Below are 12,232 nucleotides of genomic sequence, written 5' to 3'. Positions count from 1 at the left end.
GTAACTTTATTATAATAAAATTATTTATTTCTTACCCTTAATTTCATTTTAATTTCGAAGGTTGGTATCGATGGAATAACATACGCCGGTAGTCACGGATTAGAAATTTTACATCCAGATGGTACAAAATTCGTGCATCCATTGCCGGCACAGTTTCAAGGAAAAGTGGAGGGGTTATTGAAAAATTTACAAAAACAAGTTTGCAAAGAGGGTGCTTGGGTTGAAAACAAAGGTGCTTTATTAACTTTCCACTACAGAGAAACACCGGTCAAAAAGAGACCGCCATTAGTTGAACAAGCACGAAAATTAATAGAAGAAGCTGGGTTTCAAGCCACCAGTGCTCATTGTGCGATTGAAGCTAAACCACCAGTTCAATGGAATAAAGGCAGAGCTTCTATTTATATATTAAGAACTGCATTTGGAGTAGATTGGTGTGAAAGGGTTCGAATCATTTATGTTGGAGATGATGTTACCGATGAAGATGCAATGCAAGTAAGTATAAAAGAGATTATAACATTTTTGATCACAAAAGCTGTTTTTTATATACTTTTTCCTGTTAATTCAAACTTATTTTATTTTCACTAATTATATAAATTGCTAAATTTTTCATGCGGGGAGAGAGATTCCGTGGATTCGGAAAAAATGGTGTTGGTTTGTGTTTTATATAGACTGCATGTCGCGTCTTTCCTTTTTTGAGTAGGTAAAATAATAATATATACAGTTCGCATCAAAAGTAACCCTCTTCCTGATAAATTGAGAACGGTTCGAGATATCGTCATACGTCGATTTATATTTTTTAATAACCAAAATATTTCAGCATTAAAAATACATATCATCGGAAATTGTGGATTTTTGACTAATTAAGCCGTAATCGCCTACGGCCGAAGATCAGTAATTAATATTATATCAAACTGAAACTGGTTATCATATCAGCTACTCCGCCGCCAATGATATCTCAAAAGAAAAGTAACCTTACTTAACATACTTTAATATAATTGAAATTTCAAAAGAAACTTTACATAACATTACTTCACGAAATATATTTGTTTGTGTGTTAAACGCTTTGAGAATAAAGTTTATTGCACAAAGTTTTGATCACCACTAATTTTTTGATTTTTCTTGATCTATTTTCTCTCAAAACGCGGGGTAAAATAAAATGATACTTACCTTGATAAATCTTATTGTGACCAACTTGGGTGACTTAATCACTTCTATCACTTTAATAAAAAAGTGAAATCTGTCGCTTAATTCCTGAGTACAATTGTTGGTATTACATCTTCCATGAAGAAAATGAGATTATGTGCAGATATTGAAACAATATAATTAAGTATCTCAGTTGTGTTAATCGTAATCAACTTAGTTAGTTAAATTAGGTTTTTTCAATTTGTCTGAAATAAGCGATTATACCGATTAATCAGTGTCCTAATTAATCAGGATCGATTGTGTCATATATTTGGACGTACAAGCGTGCAGAATAATCAAATGATTGGCATTGCCACTGGAACGCTTCAGTTCCATGAAGGATTTATCGCATTTTACGATTTAATTATTATAACTGTTAATAGTTTTATAGGCAGGTGTAATTATACTAATTGAACCCAAAATATATAATTTGCTCGGAATTACAAACACCTCTGATCTAAATTAAACAAAGCAGATTTATCCTTACATTTTTTTCAAACCTTATCAAATCTTTCTGTAGATTTATTCCTATATTGAGTAAATCATTTGGTGTCTAGTATCTCTTTTTCTGATACGCCGATATACACTACATGTAGTTAGCCAAGGACGGTAGAATCGAAGAGGACTGGTACATCCTGTTAGTAGGTGCAAAGCTCGACGGCCCGTTCGTGACGTCACGCCTGGCTAGGCAACTACTATTTCATACTTTGAATTAGGAAAAGTTTAATTTATTTCATTCGTGTTTTGTAATGTTGTTAGTTTCAGACTTAATAAGGTTCATAACAACTAAAACTAGAGTTAACACTAGGATTAGAACTAACACTCGACCTGGAACTAGAAACATTCGTGTTTAGCCAATGTTTTTCTTAAGACGGCTAAACCCGAATGTTTCTAGTTCTAGGTCTAGCGTTAGTTCTGCCTTTTGTTGAATAAAAATATACAATAATTTAGTGGTGAATAACAATTAAAACTAGAGCTAACACAAACACTAGAACTAGATCTAGAAACATTCGGGTTTAGCCATGCATTTCTTAAGACGGCTAAACCCGAATGTTTCGAGTTCGAGGTCTAGCGGTAGTGCTACTCTTTTTTATATAAAAACATACAACAATTTAGTGCTGAATAACAATTCAAACTAGAGCTAACAGTACCACTAGATCTAGAACTAGAAATATTTGGGTTTAGCCGTTCTTAAAAAACACATTATAAACAGCGGTGTGACGTATTTGTCCAATACTAAGGTCATTTTTTGGATTACAAAAAAAAACGAAATATGTAATGGTGCTTTTAGATTCTACCGTCCTTGGTTGTTAACATAATAACTCGATTTTACAGGGAAAGGCACGACATTTAAAAACCCATGTGCTTATTAGATATAGAATGGTTGGAGTCTTTTAAAGATATCATTAATTCCTTAGATATCTTGCACATTCATGAAACAACTTGTCAATTATATAGGTATCATTGAGATTTTGCTTAAAATCTAAACATTGGTAATCAGCAAACCTTAAAAACACCTTTATTTGTATATATAATCACTTTAATATGTAATTTAAATATGTATTAAATTTTTTTTTAATAGGCATTAAAAGGGATGGCAGCAACATTTAGAGTTACCTCATCTCAAATAACAAAAACCTCTGCTGAAAGAAGACTTCCAAGTACAGATTCGGTATTGACAATGTTAAGATGGGTTGAACGTCATCTGAGTAGAAGAAAGCCCACTCCAATCGAAAAGAATAATTATCACAATTACCGAAGAAATTCTAGAACAAAACCTGACGCTGTTCAAATGGAAGTATGTTTTACTGAGCCAGAATTTAATTCTAAAGACAGTGATATGAAACTTAAACGTGAGAATGATTCAAATCAATCTGAAAATGATAAAACAGGAAAGTAATATTTCGTAGTTTAAGGGTAACAATGTTTCTCATCGGTACGTCTATTTTAAATTAAGTCCCAATTTATATAACATAAAATAAAGACCAAAATGAAGTTTGAAATAATATGATAAAAATTTTTTTTAATAATAATATGTTTATATTTTCGTATTTAAGTGTTATTAGAGATTTTTAAGGTGGAAATAAAGTGATATTTTGCAACAGAATCTAATATATTATATTTTTGAATAGGGTATCACAAAAAAGTCTTGGTTCGTGTAACATTCATATAGATGACTAGCGATAAACGAATGGTAATACTCACTCAATTAATTTAACACGATAGTTGAAAACAGAAACGAACGACATTCTACAATTTTACATCCACGTCGTTATTTTATCGTTACACCTTCGCTTATCTAACTACACTATACATATATTATTATTATCATTGTCCAACATCATTTATGTATACATATAAGATTGCTTCAATTTCATCATCGATAAAATTAATGCTAATTTTAATGATGATGTAATTGTAAAAAAGTATTTATACGCGTACACTTAATTGGTCAAATAACAGCAAATCTAAACGATGAAAAAGTGTCCTCTTAAGGAAGCATTAGAGTATTAAACGCTATTGACTCTTTTACAGTTATATAATATTTTAGTCAGCCTTATATTTCGAACTTGTCCTTTACAGTGTACACCATAAAAATCTACCCGCTACGACTCCGCTAAGCAAAACGATCACCCGTAATAAAATTTTCGAAATAAAATATATCAAAGATTAACAATTTTATTTACAGATATACGTCAATTAAATAAAAACTTTTTTTGACAAAAACAAGCGGGCTTGCGCCAAAAGAACTCGAGCACCTCATTTTAACAATACACCGATTTTTAAATTATTATTTATATACATTTTTTTGGAGATTTTTATACACCGTCGAATGGTCGTCCTCTTGTTGTAACGTATCCGCACAGCAAAACGGCCAAACCAATTAGTAGCGACAAGACGACGATCACCAACAGAAAAAAATAATTATGATAGCGTAGTAATAGAAAAGAAACTTGAAGGGATTCATCGTTGTCCCTGAACTCAACGTAGTAAATATGGAAATATTTAAATATTCGCTGTAACCAACATCATTTTTCGAAGCGGCTGTAACTTCGTATTTAGTGTTCGAAGCGAGATTTCTCAGTGGATAACTATTTTCTGAAACATAAAATAATTTAAATTAATTAATTGGTGAAATTGAATTCAACGTATATTCATGAAAATTTTATTTAAATCGATTGCATTATTATGAATACTTTATTAGTAGATATTTAATTCACTACATTGTGGATAACGAGCTATTGTGTTGTATTGAATCCCTACAACTATGAATAGGCTACAATAGAGATTGATTTGTTAAAAATTTTATAATATCGTTAATGAGATAATACCAAAAGATATTGGGATCAGATGAAAGGAATTTTTCTTAAGAAAAATCTCGAAACATCAAACGGAGGTAAGATATTTTCAGTTTTTTGTTGTAGTCGATCAAAAGGGCAACATCCCTGTAATATCCGCGAACTAATAATAGTTGCGCTAAACTTATATCTCTGCGCCGAGAGAAGCGATGGAGCTGAACTTTTAATAATGAACGTGGCTGCTGCCCTATAAGAAGGAAAACGTTTGAAATCCAAAGCATTCTCTTCTCGTTCCTTGTTACGTACTTGTCTCTAAAGCTGATCCTGACAAAAGAACCCTGTACATTTTACCAGTCTTTCCATGATTCAAAGGTTTTCTATGACTTTTACTAGATTGTAAGATTTTCTCGAACAATTTAAAATATTGAATGTGGAAATCCTTTTTAAAATGAATATAACTAAACGAGACCATATGAGATTTTAAGGTTTCACCTCTAAAACGTGTATTATGAATATCCGATTTTCTTTTAAGGATCTTTAAGGTATTTATTATTGTGGAAACACTTCGAAGACGGAACTCATTGAAAGGATTCTTTTTCTTTATATTATTTTCGTTATGAGTGTTATCGATTTTTCAGAGGTGTGTATTTATAGAAAATAATCGGACCGGAAACAATTTGCATGCATAAAGTTGCACGAAACTAACGACGCGAATTATACGATTAATCTTAATTTCCAGCGGAATTTTAATGCCATCCGCGGTCGTATCGTCACCCGTAAACTTTTAATAACATTTTAATAAAGCAATTAATTTTAATAAATTTGAATAGCGGATATTTGACTTTATAATTGGCGCCGAGACGCCGGCATCTACCGATTCGAACGTCAAGGAATAACACCTTTTGTCTCGGAACTCATCAAAAACTCGATGCTGGCACAGGGCGAAAGTTTGTTCCTTTTTGTGTGCCGGTTTAATTTTAAATTCGCCCCGCGGTTTTTGCGCTGCGAAGCAAAAACGGGACGGAGGTAGGAGGCTTACCCGCATTCAAAAGCATTATTCTCTCCTTCCAGTCTTCCCGTTTCCCTGCCACTTTAAATTTGATGGAATAATATTTAGGAGCCATACTATCGGTTGCGTTAAATGCTGAATTATGGACCCCAATGTCCAGAAGGTCGCTGTTTGCTCCTTTAAGCTCTATAAAATCTGGGCTTTTCGGCAAAGTTCCCTCTTCTAACACAAATTGTCTCACCAAAGTTCCATATCGATTTGTTACAAGACATTTAAAATTTCCAAATACGTTTGGATGTTTTATATTTACCTGTAAAAAAAGGTTGTTTCAATATTCTTTTACTTTGAGTTATTAAAATTTTCAAATCAATATAAAAGCTTACCTCCAACACCGATATATATTCCGAGTTATGTTTATGCCCATACTTCTTGATGAGGTGGGCACCATCTTGATGGGTCCAGTCGAATTTTGGTAAGGGTTCGGCGACGCTTTCACAGGTCAGATTTACAACGGCGCCAATATAACCCCAAACCTTGACCTCGTTGGGCCACTCTTCCGGGATGGGATAGGGCTTATCTGAAACGAGGGCAAAATATAAAGTGGACGCACACCTGCGGAATTACCGACACCTGCCCCGAGGACGTTTCGCAAACGGGGCACGTTTTCAAAAGCCAGCGATCCTAACATCGGGCGTCCCGACGCGATGCCTGTAGTTTATATCGAAGGCGCCGGTCGCCTTCCGATACAGAAAAGCGACTATTGAAAAGGGCGACGAATTTAGGCTCCCGGTGATTCATGGCTTGGACACCTCGTCTATTTCCCTTTTATTCTTTTTTCCACTTCCTTTTAAACGTGTTTGAATAAGATATATTCCGCTCGATTGGAATTGCTGATATTTCAGCTAGGATAAGTCGAAATCCCTGAGTCGTGAGGCCCGTGAAAATTGGAGATATGGAAAGAGCAGGAAATAAAATGGGACCGGCTAAAGGGAGTTTTAGGGTGATAAAGTGTTGAGGAGCCGTTCAAGACTCAATATATGCAAAATAACTTTTCTCTCAAACAGACCGTTAATGTGAGTGAGTAAAGACAAATTCGATAAAATGATATAATGGAATCTGTAAAACACTACGTTGAATAGACCATCGATCATAGCCCTCAACTCCAATAAACGCTATTGAAGTTCGATGTCCCTTCGTGCGCTAGGTACATAAAGTATCCGCTTTTAATTTTCAGTAGCAGTAAATCCGCGACAGACCGATTTATGCCCTCCGGGTGGAGACCGAACAATGCCGTTATGAAAAATGGCGTCATCAAACTTTCGGCGGCGGTGCCTTCCGTCTCCCACCGGAAGTGCATATATCACTCAGGCGTCGACGCGCGAAACGTCTTTTTAGTTCGGTCCACCGAAACCGCGACACTATTCTTGTCCTTTTTCCAACTGAAGATTCTGCTGGGACGGAGACCTGAACACGAGCATTTACTTAAAACGTACGAATGAGAAATAGCACATGGATTTTTAGAAAAATCTTCGACGACGTACTAAGAATGCTGCACATCGGGACGTTTCACGTCTTCTCTAAACGTACGCTTTAAAACGTTCGACACTAACCAGTCATTTTGTTCAGAGATCTTGTTTAGATTGCCCGGAAAAGCTGTGCAAGTCGATGCCGTGTGCTCTGAATTCAATAAGACTCCGGACGAGATAAACCACCGAGAGCAAACTTGCTGATGTGACGTTCATACGGATGTTGGTTGTTGTATACCTATTGTTGTAGTGAATCAGAATTAGGTTAAAAATTGAATCATTGTTGAAAAATGATTTGAAATAAATAATAATTAAAATTAAGTTATTTCGATTTCGGATTTAGACACGTATAACTATAGTTGTTACGATCAGTACTTAACATATTAATTGAAGAATAATAGAATGGCTTTAGATTTAAATTGATGCACACCTCCCTAAAATTATGCTTTTAAAAAAATATAACCATTTATTTCTTAATAATTTTGAAAGTATTGATTTATTTTATTGTTGCGTTGCATTGTTAAACACCAACTCGTGTGTATAGCGTATTATTACGTTACATTGTACAATATATAGACATATTATTTAAAAAAAAAAATTCTTTATCGTAATGTCAAAATAACCGCTTTGTAATGGTGTAATGGTATTAAAGGACAGCGATACAAACACTGTTAACATAGGCAATTCAACGTTGGATGCCAAAACGTCACGTTAACCGTCAATGAGAACACAACTAATTAAATGTGGTTTTAGGTGTTTCAGTTACACGGAGTAAAGGATGATTTGGTAAAGGATTGTTAAGCTACTGTGTGAACCAACCAAACCCCAAAGTTTGTGGTGATATGAATGTGTTGGAAAGTACAGATTATGTAGGAGTAGATATGGTAATTTTAGTAAAAATTATTAATTGGATTTAGGTGTGCATTTTGGAAATATTTATTTCAAGTGGAGTTGGAATTTGAACTCAGGGGATTGTTAGGGACGGAGTAGGGAGTTGGGTAGGGCTGGGTTTGGTTGGGTTGGATAGGTTTAGGTTATCGCCTTCTGTATGTCAGTTTCGAAAAGGATTCGACAAAAAATAGAGAGCAAACGTATCATAAGTGGCAAGAGCGGTCGGACAGATTTATTGGATTGCCAAACCTTTTTTAAGAATGTTAAAGAGTAGCATCATGCCAACTTCTTCTTCTTTAAGTGCCGTCTCCTATTCGGAGGTTGGCAATCATCAGGGCAATTCTAACTTTTGAGACCACGGATCTGAATAGTTCGTTGCTGGTTTAGCCAAGCTACTCCCGAAAGTTCTTCCTTTTCCAAACCATCCGGTCTTCAGCGACCCCAATTTTCAATGTTCAGAAACCTGACATCATTATCTCTATCTTTCCATATCGTATGGGGCCTGCCTCTACTTCTTGTGCCTGTGATGTTTGCTCTAAAAGCCATGCTCGCAGCTCTTTCCTTGGGCATTCTGATAATGTGTCCAGCCGATTTAAGTCTTTGTGACCTTACAAACCGTATGACGTCTTCGCCTTCCTACAAATTTCGGTATTCCATCTACTTCTAGCACTGGTCCAAATACTCTAGAGAGTATCTTTTTCTCAAAGACCCGAAGTGCGCTTTTGTTCGCTCCAGGATTCCGCTTCGTAAATTAAAACTGGTCTGACCAAGGTCTTATACATTCTCACCTAAATTCGTCTGTTGCAAAAACATTAGAGAAATCTCTGATAGAAGTCTCTGATAATCTTAAGAGTAACGTGGTTGTTATAAGATGGAAGTAAAATGTATATTTGGACAAATATTTGGATTTTGGAGTTATTTTTCGGCGAGAATAGTATAGTTGGATACAGATAAATTAGGTTGGAGTGGGTTAGGCAAATTTGGGTATGTGTTTGGATATCGAAGATATGTTTGGCAGAGGATACAGTTGAGTTAGGTTCAGATGGATTAGGTTGGCGTAGATTGTGGGATCGGCTGGGAACTGAATAAAAGATACGCAAAAGCGCTTTTATGTGATAGTAACTGTGATACTTTTATAGATATACAAAGAAAAACTACTGTGATAGATAAATTTATAGGAAGGAGTTTTGTGTTTGTTGAATGTTGTGGATGTGTTTTAATCTCCTGTTATGTGTTTATCTTTTAATGCATATAATCCCCGGTGAGAGAGGTAAATGGATACAATGGAGAAAGAAACACTGGAACGGATACCCGTTGGAGAGGAAGGGTGAAGGAGGAAGAAGTGAGGGGGGACCCGCCCCCCTCATTCAGGTATATAATTAAAATAACTCTATTCTAAAAATTAAAGAGATGTATTTTATTGTATTTCAAAATGCCTCCAAATCATGGACGAAGAGGAACGAGGAAGTGAAGAGTGAAGAACAAGAAAACCCCGACGAAATGCCGTGATGGGCGGTTCCGGGGTATAGAATGAGGGGGAGTTTTTAGTGGGTAGCTGGGGCTACGATATCAGTCCCACACTCCCAGCCGAAGTACGATTTTCCAGCTAGACCATCTTCAGGCGCCAACAGTAGACCGGGGTGCGTAACGCATTTTCTCCTCCTCAGCGCAAAAAAAAAGGTTGGCGTAGGTTGTGCATATTTGGGAATTTAATTAGATAGTTGTGCACTTTAGATAGATTTTCTATAGTAAGTAATCTCAAAAATATTTAATCAACAATTCTAAGTTAAATAGTGAACAACAGATATGAGTAGGACTTTAGTTATGTACTTTAGAAATGTTAAGGAGAAACTTATGATATAAATTTATCAAGCCATATTTAATTCTACTTACTACTTAGAGCAGCCGAAAATAATTATTTATTATAAAATTAAAAATGCTAATTTCAGCCATATAAAAAATGTTTTTTAAAACAAATAGAACACGTACCGCTTGGGGTATGACTTTTTTTTACATAAAACCTTGAAGGTTTATTGGGCTGAATAAAGTTATTTTCCAAGGACGTAAAGCTAAATTACCCAGCCCCCTTTTCAGCAAGTTCTCGGACGAGCTAAAGCTTATCTGGGGTATATTCGACGGTAATTTCCAGCTCGTGATGTAGTGCGAGCTTTTGTCTATGTCCCGGTTCGAAACTGGATTTCTTCCGTCCATGCACAATGCAGGAGACTGACTCGCATAGGAGGATAGGAGAGAGATCGAAGGTAGATTCTCAACCGAAGGATCACACAGCGAGACTTTGATAAACGTGTAATTCGAGAAGAACGAGCATATAAAAGGTGGAGTGTGAAGAAAATTGGAATGAAAAATTGAACAAAAGGAAAGCCGAATGCAGATTCGATGAATATTTAAAGGGTTTCGCTAATCCGCAGTGTCCATGGGACGAGAAATCCTCGCGAGTGCAGCAACTTTTTATTTTGTGTAGGTTAAATATTAAAGTTGCCCTGTTTGCCAAAGGGATACGATGTGCTTCCCGCCGAACTCCGTAATGCACCGAACACCTAAATTAATAACTGTTGTTCTACGCCAGTTTGGAGAAATTTATCGATCAACTACCACGAGAGTCCGTATCCAGGTTTACATAGTTAGGAATTATGATGCTGCCCTCAACTCCATTGGGTTAGGCGACTTCACCCCTTTCTGTAACTAAATCAAACGAGAAGTTTCAAAACTATCCCGCCCCTGAATTTACACCTGCTCGTTTCACGTCCGATTCGCTTTAATTAGGTGTTTACACAGCGCAAATACAACTTGTAGACTCATACCGAGGCATACATTTTGCAGTTCAATCCTTTTTGTCCTGTCAGCTACAGAGAATTCATCAAACAATAACTCTAACTTCAAATTTAATTAACAAATTACACAAAGAAAAATAAAATTTCAAAAATTACGCGCAGCTAAACTAAGCAAATCTCGTTATCTCTTTGATTCTTAAAAAAAATCGTTGAAACACAAGTTTAATTTCACGATTCAGTGAATCTAACACGAAATCAGATTCAGATTGATACGAAATAACACTGACACGCACTCGCATTCCCATTAAGCTTATTATCGGAACGCGGAATTCTAATTACCGGCGATTACGTTCTGGACGAATCGTCGAAAATAAACGGCCCGTTAAATAACGAACTTTGGGCAGTCAGTTTTCCTTTTGCCAATTGATTATTTCCCGGTAAATTATGCGCTCAAGAAGTTTCCTTCGGGCGTTTTATTACTTCTGAAGTTAGCTCAAGCGGCGAACGATTGCCTGGTGAAACAAGGTGAGGTACAACTGCTGCAGTTGGATTCCGGATACAAGGGAATGTCTGCAGAAGTTGAAGTAGGCAACACCGTCCCAAACAAAACAAAGGGCACGACGTAGCTTGAGTCGAGTTGTATTTCGAGATAACGAACCTGGCGATTTAAGTAGGCAATTATTGACGCCCTGTTGATTACAGGACTATTTTCTATATTTGAAAAAAAAATGTAACGTTTCTATTAAAATTTATATAATGAAAACTTGGACGATATAAAGTGTAAAATTAACATATTATCATGATGTATAAAAAGGATTTGCTTTTAGTAATAATTTTTCAAACTTATAATAATATATAATTTGCTTATCTAAGGAAAAAAATGTAGTCTCTTGGAAAATATACGTTCAAAGTTGTTAATTAGACGGAACCCGTCACATATTTCAATGATAACGCCACTGAAATAAAAATAATTTATTTTATAGGAAAGGTTTCGTTACATTAACAACTTTGTCACCTTCCAACCGACGAAGTGAAACTCGTAGGTGTACAAAGCTGGTGCAAATTTGCCGTATAAACGCAGAATATATATCGACCGGGCATTACGGTAAATTCTACTTTAAAGTTATCGCTATAAAACTTTTAGTTTAAGATTATGAAGGATGCTACCGTAAACGTCAAAGGATTTAAAAGGGGGTACTAAAACCTTGCATATTTTAGAACTTACGCTCTTCTAAATGAAACTATTTATGAGTGTCTTTCCGATAATCCTAATATATTTACAACCCGCGAATAATGCACCATCAAAAATATAAAGAAGAAACATTTTTATACGTTACATTATCAAGTTTCATAAATTGAAACAACTAGAACGAATAAAACAACCACTTTTGAGACTTAAAATGAAACTAAAATCCCTCTTTCGCATCTGCATCCACCGAATGATTATAACAAAAAGAAAGTTTTTGTTTGGAGTGGACTAACGATGAGATTACTCCAAAATTTCAACTGGCGTTGTCTGGGAAATGAAGTGAC

General features: G+C 35.6%; 2 protein-coding genes across 5 annotated transcripts in view; one reads left to right on the top strand and one right to left on the bottom strand.

The window, feature by feature from the left end:
* LOC111424116 (Trehalose-6-phosphate synthase 1) overlaps window positions 1–3,289 on the top strand; it is a 222,592-nt gene extending 219,303 nt beyond the window's left edge. For all 4 annotated transcript variants that reach the window (XM_071199813.1, XM_023057548.2, XM_071199812.1 and 1 more), the window contains 2 exons: window positions 61–492; window positions 2,765–3,289. In XM_071199813.1, coding sequence (XP_071055914.1) covers window positions 61–492; window positions 2,765–3,082 — 750 coding nt within the window. In that variant the 3' untranslated portion in view covers window positions 3,083–3,289. The remainder of the gene's footprint in view (window positions 1–60; window positions 493–2,764) is intronic.
* Window positions 3,277–12,232, bottom strand: part of LOC111424118 (limbic system-associated membrane protein-like) — an 80,237-nt gene continuing 71,281 nt past the window's right edge. The window contains exons 6-8 of the mRNA XM_023057550.2: window positions 5,874–6,067; window positions 5,521–5,800; window positions 3,277–4,281 (exon numbers count right to left, since the gene is read on the bottom strand). Of these exons, the coding sequence (XP_022913318.2) occupies window positions 4,088–4,281; window positions 5,521–5,800; window positions 5,874–6,067 (668 nt within the window). The 3' untranslated portion in view covers window positions 3,277–4,087. The remainder of the gene's footprint in view (window positions 4,282–5,520; window positions 5,801–5,873; window positions 6,068–12,232) is intronic.

The sequence above is a fragment of the Onthophagus taurus genome, chromosome 11, assembly GCF_036711975.1.
Source record: "Onthophagus taurus isolate NC chromosome 11, IU_Otau_3.0, whole genome shotgun sequence".
Lineage (NCBI taxonomy): Eukaryota > Metazoa > Arthropoda > Insecta > Coleoptera > Scarabaeidae > Onthophagus > Onthophagus taurus.
Note: the sequence above shows the minus strand (reverse complement) of the source record. Positions and strands in the feature narration are given on the sequence as shown.